This window comes from Salvelinus namaycush, chromosome 39, assembly GCF_016432855.1.
Source record: "Salvelinus namaycush isolate Seneca chromosome 39, SaNama_1.0, whole genome shotgun sequence".
In the NCBI taxonomy this organism is placed as follows: Eukaryota; Metazoa; Chordata; class Actinopteri; order Salmoniformes; family Salmonidae; genus Salvelinus; species Salvelinus namaycush.
Genome location: NC_052345.1, coordinates 5,491,447 through 5,509,596, shown reverse-complemented (window position 1 = coordinate 5,509,596; position 18,150 = coordinate 5,491,447). Strand labels below are relative to the sequence as shown.

Genomic DNA, 18,150 nt, shown 5'->3' with positions numbered 1-18,150 from the left:
GTTGGTTCAAAGCAACACATTTCCTCACCAGCTGCTGTCTGTTTCTAGCCTGGTTTCAAGATCTGTTTGTGCTGTTTTACACAACTTCTACCATATGAATTTGGGCAAGATGGCACAAACAGATCTGGGTACCAGACTAGTCTATTTCTATGCTGTGCTTGACTTTTTTTTTTTTTTTTTATTACTCAAAGATGTCATTACTCAAGGCAATTAATAAAGTTAAGCTAATAGATTGGGATCTGGTTTGTGATCATTTCACAACAAAATGGTGTCCAGAATGTTTATTTTTATATTTGGGGAACACTGTTGTGAAATAATGTACCAAGTCTTAATTGCTCCCGGATTGTCAAAAGTTCAATAAATTGCTATACAAAATGTATGTTATTGTCAATGTATTTGTGTGAGTAGATGAAAGATGACCTGAGAATCATGGTACTAGATTTAGATCACACCATCAAAGGGGAAATAAATCTTAGTTTTATTTGAATGTGTTCACAACTAACAGATGTTATATTTACCTAAACACCAATTCAACTTCTCTCAGAAATAAGACTTCCCATATTTACAAGGCTATAATACATTCTCAGCAATCAAAATAATCCATGAGATTGAAGCCAACAGTAATATATTGCAATATTAGGTTGTGACTAGTGTGAACCTCTGCCCTCCATTGTATCCATCTTAACTTCTGGCTGTAGTCCATTTTGTGTCTACTGGTGTAGCTACTGTCCTCCATTGTGGCTCCTGCTGCTCATTCAGTTCCTGTTGCTTGATAATAAAACTACTCTGGCTATTGTACATTTTGTGTCTACTGACTCTACTACTCCTTGGGCTGCCATTGTGTGTCTACTGTCTCCTGCTGCTCTTTCAGTGCAAGATCCTGTTGCTTGATGGCCTCCTGGGCTTCCAGTTGCATCTTCTCCAGTTTCTCCAGGGTGACTGATTTCAGAGGCATCAGCTTGGGCTTACACAGCACCATGGTGGGGATGTCCTCCATGGACAACTGCCCTTTGGATGGTAGCATAACCAAAAGAGAAGTTATAGGCTTGTCTTCTAGTTATCAGAATGCATACAGAAAATAAGACAAACCCAGGTTTCCTGCATGCCACAAGCCTAGGAATTAACCAACTCGTACACTTACCAAGACTGTCTTTCAAGAATAGACTCAATACTATGGTCAATAAAATCAACATGGTATACTCCTGTAGCACTGTGCAGTTTCCACTGAACATACTGTAGTTTTCAGGTAAAAATAAAAAAATAAATGGGCTATGTGTAGGTGTATCTTTTGGGGTCAGTGACCGGTTTCAACAGTAGATGGCAGAGAGGTATTTTCAGTAGGAGTAAAAACGTGAAGGAACATAACATCGGTTCTGAAAGGAATGTGTTTACAGTATTTTAGAGCATCTAACGTTACTGCAGAAGTGAAGGGTGGCTGTGTTGAGTTGTAAGATAGACGAAATTGCTAATTTATACCAGTCTTTATTGATAATGGTCGTTACTCACCTTGTTTGGGCAACACTTCTCTGAACATCGATTTGACTTCAGGCATTATGTATTGTTAGGTCCAGCTGAAATAAAAGCATGAATAATTATAGCTGGCATCTGACAAAATATTAAGGCACGATAAAATGGCTAGCAACTGTAGTTAATGAGCTTAGTTAGCTACTACACGATTTATTTAGTCACTGATAATTCAAAACATATTTATCCATCATTCTTCAATCATATAGGTACGTAATGTTATCTACACGAAAACGTCACGAAATTGATTTATAACCATAACATTACCTCAATTGACAGATTCAGGTTGCCAAACAAACCAATGTATGTCCCTTTCCGGGATTGTCAGCTGGCGTTTTCTTCTGCGGTTTTACGACCCGGTTTAGAAACAGTGTATCGCATTGCAGCCATCTGGTGGGAAGAATTGGAAGTTATTGAGTTCATAACATCTCAAAACACTACACATCATATAAATGTGATAAAGAGATAAATCACGTATTTTCTTTACATAATTTTATTTAAACATATCTCATCTAGCCTAGAGAAAAAATAAGGAGTGAGAAGATATGTAATATGTAGAGGTAGGCAGTGCAGGGCTGCCAACTTTTAAAGCTTGGAGTGAGATTTGCTATGTGAATTGCATTGCCTCCTGGCACAACCCCTAGATGGGAGCTGGGGGTCCACCACCAGTAAAATGTTACAATTTTAAAGCTAATTCTATGTATTTTGACATGGCTTAGGTCAATGGGGGGGTTGGAAAATAAAATAATAAAAACCACAGGAGACTTTGAACATTAAACAAGCTCTCAGAATTCAACGACTTTGTTACTTTGACATTTAAAGTATGCAAATATTTTTGTAAACATATTTTTAAAGTAATTTGACATTTGGTTCAGATAATAATGAAATGAGATAGGGAGACAGGCAAATGCCAGTGGGAAGGTTGGAAGTAGGGATTGATCCCTGTTCTTGGGTGGAAAGTTGTATGTGACATGTGCCAAGTACACGTACCACTACACCAAGGCTCTCCACAGGAAATGTTCATATTAATGGTTCATGGCAGTGGGTAACCAAATTATAGATTGCAGTCTCCTTGTCCATAGACTGCTTTCAAGGTAAGGACACAAAGATTTGTATTTTGTCATTTGGGTGAACTCTCTTTCAAATCAGGCTGGAAGAAAATTCTATTTGCTCTCCAAGAGGGTTGGCCACCCCCGACCCTGTATATTTTCACAGTGCTAGGTGTTTGAAAATGTTCTTGTTATAACAATACATTTTTCAAGATCACCCAACCTTCAAGAAAAATTGAATGAATATCAATATTCAGGTGGTTTATGCCTACTAGTTGAATATCAGTGGCATCATCTTACTCTACATAGACAAAAATATTGTCTATGTACAGTAAGATGATGCCAAGGATCTTCAACTCGTAGGCGTAAATTAATTTGATATGATGCGTTTAGGAGTTGTGAGACCCCCTACCATCTCTGCCTAGCATGCACACCAGTGGCGGATTTAGGCATAGGCGACATGGGCAGCCGCCCAGGGCGGCATCTTGCCGGGCCGGCATGGGGCGCCCACACAATTATAATTTTTTTAAATTAATTTTTAAAAACACAAAGAAACAACAACTATTCCGAATGGTGACATTTGCGCGATCAGTTTTCTAACACTCATTTGCACGTCATGTCAATGATATCATGTCACCATGTGGGACTGTGGGTCAATGAACCTTGTCAGAATGGGTGCCCTGATGCTAGTTTGTGAGCTAGGCAGGCTACTGCCTGGGAAGTTCTCCCACTCAGAAGTACGAGATGGAAGGGGGCGGGGGTAGGTTGACCTCAGGTCTCCCCACTGGAAGCCAGAGGTAGGGGGGCGGGGGTAGGTTGACCTCAGGTCTCCCCACTGGAAGCCAGAGGTAGGGGGGCGGGGGTAGGTTGACCTCAGGTCTCCCCACTGGAAGCCCGAGGTAGGGGGAGCGGGGAATCTATCAAATAGCGCACCTCTAACTTTGTACAGTACTAATGTAATTAGTAATGCAATTAGTTCTGGAATTTAGTTTGTGTTTCTTGTTTGAAGTGCAACAGTGTAATAATCAGGTTCTCTTCTTTATAAGTGTGTTATTCTATTTGTGTATTTGTGTGATATAGGATTTGTATAATTTAGTTTTATTTGTGTGTTTTTTGTTAGCAATAGGGTAATAGTTTAATAATTCAATTCTCTTTTTTATTTTTATTTATAAACTACAATTTGTTTCTATTTGTCTTGGTTACTTCTTTTTGATATTTATGAGTCTTCTTTTTGTATATATATTTATATAGTTTTAAATGTTATGATTATTTATTTCTGTTGTTCCAAATGTCTGAATAAAAATTACTGTTAGTGCAGGGGTTCGTCCAGGGAGCCATACAAGCTAGAACCACCACTGATGCACACAATTCTAAAATGTCAAAAATTATATTTGATTCCTGGAGCATTTAATATCGAATGCTTATTTGTATGACTTATTCAAAACTGTTAATGAACGGCTGAAAAATACATAGCCTCATATAATTTGCACACACTGTATATAGACTTTCTCTTTTTCTATGTGTTATGTTTGTTTATTCCATGTGTAACTCTGTGTTTTTGTTTGTGTCGCACTGCTTTGCTTTATCTTGGCCAGGTCGCAGTTGTAAATGAGAACTTCTTCTCAACTAGCTGACCTGGTTAAATAAAGGTGAAATAAAAAAATAAAAAATCATTTTCAAAGACACAGGTCAGCATATCAGATTTCAAATATTTAAATACACTGGCAAAATTGGGAAGAAGCAGAATGAAAGTGTGGGGAATAACAGTAGTGTTCTTGCTGACAATTTAGCCCAATGTTAAGAATGAGAATTGTTCCACTGATCAGACTAAATAAAGTAAATAGATAATACAATCTCCTGAAAACCACATAAATCTACCCCTTCACCAAAACCAAATAATTGTTCTATTTATTGTCCCTCCTCTTGAATCAAACGTACAGTGTTGGGTTCACAATCTGTTTGACCAAATTATTTGTTATAGTTACAAATTAGGTCACAATAACAAACTTCCCTACTAAAACTGTGTGGGTCTGTCTGCTGCCTGTTCGTTGTCACAGCCTAAATGCCAATCACCAAACGAGGGGACTAATGCAAACGTGGATTAAATCGACATTGGTGCATGCTGTCTAAAGGCTGCATTCTGCAATAGGGACCGGAGTAACAGCAACCTCATTTTCTTGACGACGTTGTACATAAAACTGCGAACTACCGTGGCGCACACACCTCAGCACAGAACGTGGTCTCTCTCTCTCTCTCTATTTAACGCCACTCAAATCTTGAGGGGCGTTTCTTTAAAACATGCCTCCAATCCCCTTGATCTCTTACATAATTAGGCCAATCATATGCTTCAATGTGCCGCTGTTCACTGTGCTGTGGCAAGAGAAGGTTCTGCTCGTGATATTAAATTGCAGGCGCACATGCTCTGATTTCAAAACGATTTGTAGCACAGTTGAAAAGTGAACGCGCTGTCTATACAATGGAATAATTAAACAAATAAAATCAGTACTTTTCAATGCGTGTGATATAAAAGCTGTGCCGTGAGAACATGCGAAGAGAGTCAAATGCGTGTCTCACCGCCAATGCATGAGAGTTGGCAGCTCTGGTAGTGGCTAAAATAGATGCTCATGGAGCAGACCATATCCAACCTCTTCGGATGTGCATTATTATTCTAACTGACTGTTTGAATACGAATATAAACGAATTTATACTAAACCTACTGGCAATATATGCTTGCTTCAAACATTAATTTTCACTCTCAGGAAAAAGCTTTGAGTTATATTCCGGGTTTTCTGACTTTTACGATGACAATAAATATGTCAGGTAGCTAAATTACACATTTTCACCACTTTCACTCACCCAAACACCTTTTTCTGTTCAAGTAAGTCTCGTGATACATTGGTAATGCATGCGTGTGACGCAATTTGGTGGTAGGGAGGGGACCCAAGCAACAGCAGTGGTAGGAAAGAGGAGGAAGCAGGGATGGCAGTGTCACACCTCTGAAGGTAAAACAGTTATATTATTTCATACCTTTCAATATACCTTTAAATCAAGCTGATGTTTTTATAGTAGGCTTCTTAAATGTCCCTTTTGTCATCCGCATAGCTTGGTTGATGACGCAGTACTGCCTTTCCGTAGGCTGAGAACCGCACTCTTTTGTTCAAGCTTCGTTCGGAATGGCCGCTGTTTTGAGAATGTTTTATTTTTTCCTCATTTCACTACGAGAGCGAGAAAAGGGCGCTGCGAAAATGCTTGACGAGAAAACGGCCTTGAATGACCAAGTGTCAATCTGTAAACTAACGAGTTTAACATAATAGTAGTTATTATTTGGGTGTCACTACAGTTGAAGAAGGTAGCTACAGGGTTGAGCAGCGCGATAGTGGGGTTGCGTGCTTGCTTATTTCCCCGTGATAGGCTCACGATTTTCGGGATGGTGTTCCAAGTCTGACAGCTGCTTTGGTGGGGCCTACGGGAACCGCACATTCAGAACGCTCGGGTATGTGAGCTTGGAGGTTAACGTTAGCAATTTCTTTTTATAAATAAGAATGCCATCTAGCTACTGAGACTGATATTTGTTTCCTCTACCAGAATTGTACCTAGATATGACGTTGTCATAGTTGTTTGCTCCTCGGTTTGACTGAATGGTTGCAAAAAAATGTTTGCCAGCCTCACTTAGCTTTTGAAGTTAGCTTGATGTGTTGACGTTTCGTTTTTTGATTTCATGACCAGTTGAAATGATTTAGCAAGTTTGCTTACAGATTTTGTTAGCACGACAAGGGTGACACTAAATTAAGAATAGATAGCTATTTGCGGCTACTTTTCCCAAACAATCAATAGCTAACTAGCTAGTTTATGTTAGCCAGTTCGTAGGCTGGCTAACTAACCAACTTAACGTTAGTATGTTGACAAGAACAGCAGGACCACCCCATCGTTTGCTGCTGTATCATACACACACACAGGCTGGCTTGCGTCTCGTTTTTACGCATATCAATCGTGATCTTGAACGTAACTTGACTTCCACGAACTGTGGCACCGGTTTTATCGATAATCTCTCTTTCCACGGATTTGTCATTGGCACGGTTACATCCTGCTTGTGCTGTGGGCTGGTTATGTAGCTAGTAGCTGCCTGCCACCTCACCAGTGCATCTCTTGCCATCACTGTCAAATGTAGACACACATTACAGGAGCTGCGTAGTATTAGGCCTATTGGTTGTAATCATTTTTGATAGTTAGTGAGAGAGTTGTTAAGCCTACCTAGTTAGCTAAATGCTTTGTAAAATGAAAAAAGATATGCATGGGAAAGAGAGCAGAAATAAACTGACTGACTGTCATTCATTCAGGAGTGGACATGGGGAGATTGTTCCAAAGTCCTTAACCCCCAATCAATCACAAATATGGCAGCTAAATGTATTTGCACAATTGTAGTGATTGTATCATATCAAAGCCTAAACCTATGTGTTATTCCAACATTATTCCTATGATGATGATATATGCGTATACTTATGCAATCCTCAAAGGGAGAGGACAGAGATGAAGAAAATTGGCCAGTCTTGAGCAAACATGACGCAACAACATGGGAAGACTTGGCAGGATTGGTAGTAGTGACTGCTTGCTTTGCCCAAGATGTCCACCAACTGGCTGTAGGCTACATTATACAAGTAGAGGCTTAACAATTGGCACGTGAATTGAGGAAAGCTACAGTGATGGTTATGATGGTGGTGGAGGAAATTAAGGATTTGTTTATGATTTGGCATGAAAACTGTAGGGATTTAAATAGGTTTAGGTTTTAGGTTTTGTTCCAGAACTATGTTTCATTAGCCTGTTTTGTCTGGTACACTGAAAAACCAGGTATGATGATGGGCTCACTCATCCATGCCCATGCTCACAGCAAAATATTTATTTCCAAAATATGGGGGTGCTGCTGGATCATCATAATAATCAGAGGATACTGGTGTCCAGCCTTCTCATTTTATGTATATCATCTATTGCACTGCCTGTCATTCATCCCAAACTTGGTTCCTCTCCTTTTGGTTCCTCTCCATGGAGTGGAATCTGGAATGATACATTTAGTCAGTCAGTGATGGAAAGTTGCTGAACTCCGTGACCCTTGACCTTATGTGCTTTTTCTACAGCATGACTTCGCCCACAAGTAATTTTTCTGGAGTTGGGGGGGGGGAGAGCGAGAGAGTGCTCCTTCGGTTCAGTCACCTGCATATTATTAAACTAGCTCATGTTTGTTTCATAACTTTGGGTACATTTTATGGTTTGAAGAGGAATTAAAAGAATAAACAAACAATGACATCACACCCACTGCTTGTTTAGGTGAGGGCCAGTAGGTTAGTTCTCTTGCTTGCCGTTGCCATGTTTATTGTTGGGATTTTGACACTTGATGCACCCCAGACTATGTCTGGTGACCAATACACATCTCTCTGGCCAAACGCCGCCCATTAAAATGTATTCTCCACAATGAGTCTGCATGTGATCTCCTCCCCGAGGACTTCTCGAATGTGAACACGTTCAAACCGTTATGGTTGGTCCCAGTAACCCATGGGTGTGGCCAGAGCCTGAACACGTGGGTAAAGCGGCGTTTCAGAAATGGTCATTGCTTTTGATACTCTGATTGGTTAGAGACAATCCAATCGCAGATGGCTTGTTTTGTATAACACCCCTCACTTTGACGTCAGTAGAAAGGACTTCTACGATGGCAGTCTGACTGAATGATAGTTAGAGCAGCAAAATTAAATTCAGAATGAGTCGCCAGGCAACCCCAGACCCCACTGCTGTGTTGCCTTTATCCAAGACATGATTGATGTGATAGCCTACTTACTCTATTTTAGGGTTTCCACAAGTTACCAATGCCACAAAGTCAAAATTGTCTGTATCGTAAAAATACTCTACATGAAAACAAAAATTTGCATTTTTGTCTTAAGTTTAGCAGTGACTTTGTGGCACGGGGTTTATGACTTTTTGGCAACTAGTGACAACCCTATTTGAGAGACTATTCCCAAAAGAAAACACAAAGAAGCTGCCTGCTTTGACACAACCAACTATTATTTTATACCGTAATGTATTTTGATATTCAACATCCATCACCTTTCTCTTAGTTCATTATTATCTGGGTTGAGTCAGAGGTCATTCAGTGATTGATGCTTTGCTGTAGGCCTAGTTCACAGTATACAGTCTGTCACATTGTTATTTATGTATCTTTAATATTCACCATCTATTTTCTCATTTTATTACTAGCCTAATATAGAGTTCACAGTTATCCTGTGAAGTCAGTGCTGCTAGATACTTCTCTGTTGAGTCAACATAACTGTTACTTAGAAGAGCAGCACAAAATGTACCTACACAGCAATGTTAAAGACCCTGTGTAGTCAATATTCAGTTTTTCCTGTGTTTTTGTATAATATTGTATAACACTTGATGAAATTCACACTGTAAAAGTGTGAACACATTTGATAATTGTTATTTCCTGATAGTTGCTGGTTGAAAATACAATCTACGCAGGACCTTCTAATCACTTGGTTTTGCATGGGTGGAGTTTCAGCTTGCCTGATGACATCACCAGGGGGAAATTAATTAATAGATAAATAACAAAGAGTTACAAACCTCTGCCAATAACAGCAAGTTTTCAGTTTACCCACTCAGACCACTCCGACAGCCCTAGCAAATTATTGTTTGATTTTTTGCTAATAAAGCAATATTTGTTATTTTTGACCATTTTTAATGGTGAGCTATTACAGAATTGATTTGATATAAAAACAGCAGAAATTGAGCCGTTAAGCTTATCTCTTTGTCATTAAGGGGATCAACAGGACCCCTTTTTACCCCTATAGGTTTTGAGTATTATGCTTTGAAGACCGCTCCCTCCCAAAGATTAGACAGACACAAACACCTACTCTCAGCAGCAGTGCTAACCTTTCCCTTAGCTCTGATCTGTAGCCAAGCCTGCTCTTTTTCTACACACACATACACCTAGAGCATAACAGATAATGACTTTATTAGGCTTTATACTGTAGAATATTACTACATACAAATAACAAATGATGCTACTACTGTACTACAGGCTGTGAGATGGAACCACAGAACTAGAATGAGGGGTAGAGGTTCCAAACCCTTCCTAGATAATCTATTTCTATGGACAGAACAAAGACAGGAACCAAGAGACTTTGGTTTTATATCAATCATTTTGATGTTGAAGCTCTTGACACTTGTTGTCAATTTGTCTTTTATGATCTTTAGGTTAAGTCAGGCCAACCTACTTACCAGGTTTTCTCAACATCACTTGTAGCTATTGTAGTACATTCATTGGCTTACAATGTCATCTCACTTAACCTGTTGAAGTTGCCTATGGCCTAGCTTATTCACTAATATAGCTGGGAATTGCCAGGGACCTCACAATACGATATTATCACGATACTTAGGTGCCGATACGATATGTATTGTGATTCTCACGATTCTATGTGGTTTGATTAGGGCTGTCCCCAAGAAAAACAAATCTATATTGGTCAACCGAGATGTCTGTTCTTTTGACCAATTATTTGGTTGACATTTTATAACGTATTTTTCCATTATGTAGACACATCCTATGTGCTTTAATCAAATCAGATACGCACTGAGCTTGTCTGATGCTTTAAGCAAACTGTTAAATGAAATAATTAAGACACAAATGACTAGAGGCCGATCGCAATCCTCCCTGCTGCAGCGACCACCACAGAACATCAACAGCGTTTAACGTTCTGTCCGTGTGGCTGAAGCGGCAACATACAGCCATTTCTGACTGAAAAGTCGTTGCTGAAATCCTTCATTTGTTTAGGAAAAAAATTCCCTATTCCCTCAATCCTTGCGGTCTTCACATGACACATGTATGCATCGCATGCGCGTGACCAATAGGGCCTGACCTATAGCATATCATAATCACATCAATAATTGGTTATAACAAACTCCGAACACTAACACGTTACAGCAAAATGAATGTAGAGGACGTGACGAACTCAAACGGGGGAATGTTTACTGGTTGCTCAGTAGGTAAAGGGGAAGTCAGATGTGTGGAATGAGTTTGACTAGTTATGGAAAATACTGGAGATCAAGAAAAAGAAATTAAGGAGCAAGCAGTGTGTGCATATTATGTGTGCCAAACAGGGGCTGTTAGATTACAAAAAACAGTTTTCTGACTGTTTGGAAGAATGTAAACAACATAAAATAAATTATAAGCATACCAGAGTTTGTTGTAACGTCCGTGAATGAAATTTCCGAAATGGAACGGTTTTGTTTACGCTAATTATTCAAGGCTCGCTATATTTTATTTTAAAACTAAAATGCTTGATTGCATTTCAGATCATGAATGACCTTGTATGCTGTGATATGAAGGAATTAATGATTTATTGATGCAGTACTGTAGCCTATTGAAATATAGGCCTAAGTAAGTTACGGTATTATGAGTAAACAGGAGGTGCTTTTAGCCCTACAGCTCTTAGGCTTACAGCCTGGGGAGGCAGGTAGCCTCGTGGTTAGAGCGTTAGGCCATTAACCGAAAGGTTGCAAGAACGAATCCCCGAGTTGACAAGCTAAAAATCTGTCGTTCTGCCCCTGAACAAGGCAGTTAACCCACTGTCCCTAGGCCTGTCATTGTAAATAAGAATTTGCTCTTAACTGACTTGCCTAGTTAAATATAGGTTACAAAAAAACAACATATGGCAAATAGAAATCAACCGAATGATGTTCAGAGATAGATGGGAGGGGTTGAGTGGAGCTGAAGGATGGGACTAAAGACAAACAAAATATAACTAATGTAAAATATACTGTCTGTAAAATGTATATAGTACGTATAAGCCGGAAGTAGAAGCCTAAGTGGTGGTGTTCATTAGTTTAATCCAATTACGGGAGGAGTGGTAGGGTTAAAGGAAAATGTATGGGATTTTTTTTACTTATACATGCACAGTACCAGTCAAAAGTTTGGACACGCCTACTCATTCAAGGGTTTTTCTTTATTTTTACTTTTTTCTACATTGTAATAATGAAGACATCATCTATGAAATGACACACATGGATGTATTTTATATTTGAGATTCTGCAAAGTAGCCACCCTTTGCCTTGATGACAGCTTTGCACACTTGGCATTCTCTCAACCAGCTTCACCTGGAATGCTTTTCCAACAGTCTTGAAGGAGTTTCCACATATGCTGAGCACATGTTGGCTGCTTTTCCTTCACTCTGCGGTCCAACTTATCCCAAACCATGTCAATTGGGTTGAGGTCGGGTGATTGTGGATGCCAGGTCATCTGATGCAGCACTTCATCACTGTCCTTCTTGGTCAAATAGCCCTTACACAGCCTGGAGGTGTGTTTTGGGTCATTGTCCTGTTGAAAAACAAATGATAGTCCCACTAAACGCAAACCAGATGGGATGGCGTATTGCTAGAGAATGCTGTGGTAGCCATGCCGGTTAAGTGTGCCTTGCATTCTAAATAAATCACTGACAGTGTCACCAGCAAAGCACCATCTCACCACCACCTCCATGCTTCACGGTGGTAACTACACATGCAGAGATCATCCGTTCACTAACTCTGCGTCTCACAAAGACATGGCGGTTGGAACCAAAAATCACAAATTTGGACTCATCAGACCAAAGGACAGATTTCCAACGGTCTAATGTCCATTGCTTATGTTTCTTGGCCCAAGCAAGTCTCCTCTTCTTATTGGTGTCCTTTAGTAGTGGTTTCTTTGCAGCAATTCGACCATGAAGGCCTGATTCACACAGTCTCCTCTGAACAGTTGATGTTCATGTGTCTGTTACTTGAACTCTGAAGCATTTATTTGGGCTGCAATTTCTGAGGCTGGTAACTCTAATGAACTTATCCTCTGCAGCAGAGGTAACTGGGTTTTCCATTCCTGTGGCGGACCTCATGAGAGCCAGTTTCATCATAGCGCTTAATGGTTTTTGCGACTGTCAAAGTTCTTGACATTTTCCGTATTAACTGACCTTCATGTCTTAAAGTAATGATGGACTGTTGTTACTATTTGCTTATTTGAGCTGTTCTTGCCATAATATGGACTTAGTCTTTTACCAAATAGGGCTATCTTCTGTATACCACCCCTACCTTGTCACAACACAACTGATTGTCTCAAACGCATTAAGAAGGAAGGAAATTCCACAAATGAACTTTTAACAAGGCACACCTGTTCATTGAAATGGTTGAGAGAATGCCAAGAGTGTGCAAGGCTGTCATCAAGGCAAAGGGTGGCTACTTTGAAGAATCTCAAATATAAAATATATTTGATTTGTTTAACACTTTTTTGGTTACATGATTCTATATGCGTTATTTCATAGTTTTGATGTCTTCACTATTATTACAAAATAGTAAAAATAAATAAACCTTTGAATGTGTGTGTCCAAACATTTGAGCTGTTCTTGCCATATTATGGACTTGAGCCCTATTTGGTAAAATATATATTCTGTATACCCCCCTACCTTGTCACAACACAACTGATTGGCTCAAACGCATTAAGGAAGGAAATTCCACAAAATAAAATTTAACATGGCACACCTGTTAATTGAAATGCATTTCAGGTGACTACCTCATGAAGCTGGTTGAGAGAATGCCAAGAGTGTGCAAAGCTGTCATCAAGGCAAAGGGTGGCTATTTTTAAGAATCTCAAATATAAAATATATTTAGATTTGTTTAACACTTTTGGCTACTACATATTCCATATGTTATTTCAGAGTTTTGATGTCTTCACTATTCTATAATGTAGAAAATAGTAAAAAATAAAGAACACCTAGTCATTCAAGGGTTTAAAACTTTTGACCGGTAGTGTATATGGATGATTTATAAAGCCAGCCACATTTAACAGTTAGGTTATTGATTATAGACCTAATTAAGTTGTTTTCCTCTCCTTACTTTTCTTAGATGATTAAGGCAAGGGCTGTTTTCTTGTCTCCTAACTTCGCTGCTGCCTCCAGCATTGTTCTCAACACCAATATGCTGGTTAATGTCTAACACCTCCCAAACCCGGATCCGGGATCCCCCCCATCACAAAAGCTGACTAGCATAGCCTAGCCTAAAGCCACAGGGATATCATATAATAAAATGTTCATGAAATCACAAGTCCAAGACACCAAATGAAAGATACACATCTTGTGAATAAAGCCATCATTTCTGATTTTTAAAATGTTTTACAGGGAAGACAAAATATGTAAATCTATTAGCTAACCACGTTAGCAAAAGACACCACTTCCATACTCCACCATTTTCTTACTGCATCAGTAGCTATCACAAATTCGACCAAATAAAGATATAAATAGCCACTAACCAAGAAACAACCTCATCAGATGACAGTCTGATAACATATTTATTGTATAGCATAGGTTTTGTTAGAAAAATGTGCATATTTCAGGTATAAATCATAGTTTACCATTGCAGCCCCCATCACAACTCTCACTAAAATGACTAGAATAACTACAGAGAGCAACGTGTATTAGCTAATTACTCATCATAAAACATTTCTTAAAAATACACAGCGTACAGCAAATGAAAGACACAGATCTTGTGAATCCAGACAATATTTCAGATTTTTTAAGTGTTTTACAGCGAAAACACAATATAGCGTTATATTAGCTTAGCACAGTAGCAAACCAAACAACAGCATTGATTCCAGCCAAACATAGCGATAACGTATTCACCACCAAAATATATTAATTTTCACTAACCTTCTCAGAATTCTTCAGATGACAGTCCTGTAACATCATATTACACAATGCATATAGAGTTTGTTCGAAAATGTGCATATTTAGCGGCACAAATCGTGCTTATACAATGAGAAAAGTTGCCAAGCTCCCCAGAAAATTTCGGGCGCCATCTTGGAGAGTCACCTAGTCTAATCAATAAATAATCATAAACTTGACTAAAAAATACAGGGTGGACAGCAATTGAAAGACAAATTAGTTCTTAATGCAATCGCTGAATTACATTTTTAAAATTAACCTTACTGCGCAATACTGGGTGCAATACAGGGTGCGATAGCGCAAGGCTACACGGCAAATAATGGCGTCTTATGCATTTTACTTTTTCAACAGAACAACGAATTATCAGCATAAATAGTACTTACTATTAGCTGAACTCCCATCAGAATCTTGGGAAAGGTGTCCGTTGGCCAAAAGAATCGTTGCTGGGTTGGAGAATGTTTCCTTCGACGTTGCAATTAGCAGTACACAATGGCATTCGAGAGAGAGAGACCCAACTCAATACAACGTCAGAAAATGAAATGCCCGAAAATCGCAATATACTGACATAAACTGATATAAATCGGTTTAAAATAACAAGATTATGATGTCTTTAAAGCCTATATCGAATAAAAACAGAGCCGGATATATCTAGTTTCTAAAACCAGAGCTTCTAAAAAGACATTCCAAGACCCTCTCTGCGTCAGCGCGAGGATCCAAAAGGGTGGACACCTCGATTCCAATCAATTTATCAACTTTCTGAACTGCGTAGAGACTCCATTTCAACTCTCCCTATTCGCTAACAACCAGGGGAAGGCGTATGCAGTGCATCTCAACCAATAGAGGACAGGCAAATTAATATACAGGTCTGGGAACAGCCAGAAAAATTCTGCAGTTTGACATACACATAGGAAAATTGCTCTAAGTCGAGTTCTGTTTCACCCACAGATATAATTCAAACGGTTTTAGAAACTAGAGTGTTTTCTATCCAATAGTAATAATAATATGCATATTGTACGAGCAAGAATTGAGTACGAGGCAGTTTAATTTGGATACGAATTTGTGCTATGTCGAAATGGCACCCCCCTAGTGGCAAGAAGTTAACTTCTCTATTATGCACATAGCAACATGGTCTAGGAAAATGTGCCAATTCAACAACGCGCTGATGTGTGTCACAACTGAAGCCAGCGAACACTATCCAATGAAGAAGGCACATTTGTTATAAAATATTATTATTTTTTATTATTGTAGCACCATTGTTCTTACATAATATAACCATATACAATTTCAGTAGCATATGTCTTAGTGATGGACTGTGCCATCCCCACAATGGATCAGTCCACTCAGGTGCCAATCAGACAGGTGTCTTGTACGCCATGATTTATTTTTTGCTACTGCTAGACGAAAAAAATCTTGGTCGACCAAAAGCCAATCAACCAGTCGACTAAATGGGGTCCGCCGTAGATTCGATACTGTGATTTATTGCTCACCTCTGTCTGCTGCAGAGGGACAACAGAGCAATGAGAACGATTTTGATCAGTCATGGAAATAAGTGCTGAAAACAAATTGTCTCCCTATTTAAAAAGATGGAGAGACATTATTGCACTGACTCTATGCACACTCACTGGACTCTACCCACACACTGACTACACTGACGCTCCAACACACACACCCATTATGACACCACACATTCAGTCGCATAGACACACTGTTCACATACGCTGCTGCCTAGTCACTACCTACATGTACATATTACCTCTACTCCTTTTATATAGCCTCGCTATTGTTATTTTATTGTTAGTATTTCATTTTTTTTCTTATTTTCTAATTATTTTTGTGTGTGAAAGGGCTCGTAAGTAAGCATTTCAAGTCTACACCTGTTGTCCTCAGGGCATGTGACAAATATAATTCGATTTGAACAATCTATGAAGGAAAAATACTGTAGTTTTGGTACAGCCAGCTAGCTCAAATAATATTGCAATGTTGTCGATATGATAGGATTTAGAGAGCGACCGATAATCGTCCAAGCCGATGTATCAGGATGATATTGGCCTTTTCTATTCTATCGGCCCCTCTCTATCGGCTTTGCTGATAGTCCCTCTACATGCAAAGCTGCTGCTATGCCAGCCTGAGCCACGAGCACTGCACATAGGGCTGGGCGGTATAGCGTATTTTACTATATACCGGTATTGATCCACGGACCGTTTATTTTTTTAATCTTCTATAACAGTATTTGTATGTTTGGTTTGTAAATGTGATATGGCGTGTGTAACGAAAATATTTATAGTTTACACCTCTACTTGAGTCATCCCCCTCCGCTCTATCATTCCATGCCGCTTACCACACCGACTTAGCCCCGCCCCCTTTCATTCAAGGAGCGCATTTGTTGTTGTTGTTCAGTCTGCATGGTCAATGCAGTACATGCAACAATGTGGATGACAACGATGCTGTTTCATTTGATGACAGCGATACATTTTGCTTAATGTAAATTCTCAAGCGTTCTATAATTACACTATGCGCTTGTCTTTTCTTAGCAAGTTTTAGCCACTAATCGCTAGTTAGCTCGCTAGCTAGCTAATAAATGTACTGAGGCAAAGCTAGGTAATACAGCTTGATAACAGTGATGGTGTAGGCCTAAATCACCATGTTTGCGCAACAGTATCTAAATCAAAGAGGAATAGGCTAAGCATGAATATGTTGGCTACATGAAGGAACTTTTAATGTAAGCAAAGATTATGGGGTCCCCTAGGAAACGCTGACTAACACTTAGGTTCCTACCCCGTCACAATAACTCCTCCCTGGCATTTTCATTTCTTGTCATGTCAAATAACACTGTATTCTAAGTTCCCACATTCTACTTCCATGATTCCAACAGTTCACCCAAGTGTTTTGATCTAAATCACAATTGCAACATTTGGTTAAAAATAAGGCTTAGATGTGTTGCCTGTATTGTGCAGCCCTATGTGGCCGTGTGGAAATTCTCAAATAAGTGCAGGAAATGCAGAAAAAAATGTACTGTGAAAAATACCAGGATATGATAGCCCTAGCTCTAATTGCACAATGCTGAGGAATGTCTAGCTGGGAAAATCAACCACAGCAGCAAGCTGGCTCATACTCCAACAGGAAGGTGCAGTATTGAGAAATGGAGGAATTTACACTATGACCAAAATAAAATATTTGTTTAGTTAATTCACTAATAATAAGGCTTGTGTCAACGTGCCCGGACATGCATGCATGCAGTAAGCAAGCATCGAATAGCCCCTGCGATATGCAACTTTTCAGGGAAGTTAGGAACCAATATACATAGGCAGTTAGGAAAGCAAAGGATAGCTTTTTCAAACAGAGATTTGCATCCTGCAGCACAAACTCCAAAAAGTTCTGGGACAATAAAGTCCATGAGAATAAGAGCACCTTCTCCCAGCTGCCCACTGCACTGAGGCTAGGAAACACTGTCACCACTGATAAATCCACGATAATTGAGAATTTCAGTAAGCATTATTCTATGGCTGGCCATGCTTTCCACCTGGCCACCCCAACCCTGGTCAACAGCCCTGCACCCCCCACAGCAACATGCGAAAGCCTCCCCCATTTCTCCTTCACCCAAATCCAGATAGCTGATGTTCTGAAAGAGCTGCAAAATCTGGAACCCCTACAAATCTGCAGGGCTTGACAATCTGGACCCTCTCTTTCTAAAATTATCAGCCAAAATTGTTGCAACCCCTATTACTAGCCTGTTCAACCTCCTCCTTCGTATCGTCTGAGATCCCCAATGATTGGAAAGCTGACGCGGTCATCCCCCTCTTCAAAGGGGGACACTCTAGACCCAAACTGCTACAGACCTATATCTATCCTACCCTGCC

General features: G+C 39.5%; 2 protein-coding genes across 2 annotated transcripts in view; one reads left to right on the top strand and one right to left on the bottom strand.

The window, feature by feature from the left end:
* Positions 1-427: 427 nt before the first annotated feature.
* Positions 428-1,903, bottom strand: bbip1 (BBSome interacting protein 1). Its single transcript, XM_038979285.1, has 3 exons — positions 1,792-1,903; positions 1,507-1,571; positions 428-1,008 (listed from the first exon to the last, which is right to left on the bottom strand). The coding sequence occupies exons 2-3, from the start codon at positions 1,550-1,552 to the stop codon at positions 821-823; spliced, it is 234 nt and encodes a 77-aa protein (XP_038835213.1). The 5' UTR covers positions 1,553-1,571; positions 1,792-1,903; the 3' UTR covers positions 428-820.
* Positions 1,904-5,501: 3,598 nt separating this feature from the next.
* shoc2 (SHOC2 leucine rich repeat scaffold protein) overlaps positions 5,502-18,150 on the top strand; it is a 32,898-nt gene continuing 20,249 nt past the window's right edge. The window contains exon 1 of the mRNA XM_038979225.1: positions 5,502-5,575. The gene's annotated coding sequence lies outside the window, so the exon portion shown is untranslated. The remainder of the gene's footprint in view (positions 5,576-18,150) is intronic.

Excerpts from the sequence above, each read along its gene's own strand:
- bbip1 (XM_038979285.1), bottom strand. The coding sequence starts at position 1,552 with ATGCCTGAAGTCAAATCGATGTTCAGAGAAGTGTTGCCCAAACAAG. Across the intron at positions 1,009-1,506 it reads AGAAGTGTTGCCCAAACAAG|GGCAGTTGTCCATGGAGGAC; the intron begins GTGAGTAACGAC and ends TACCATCCAAAG.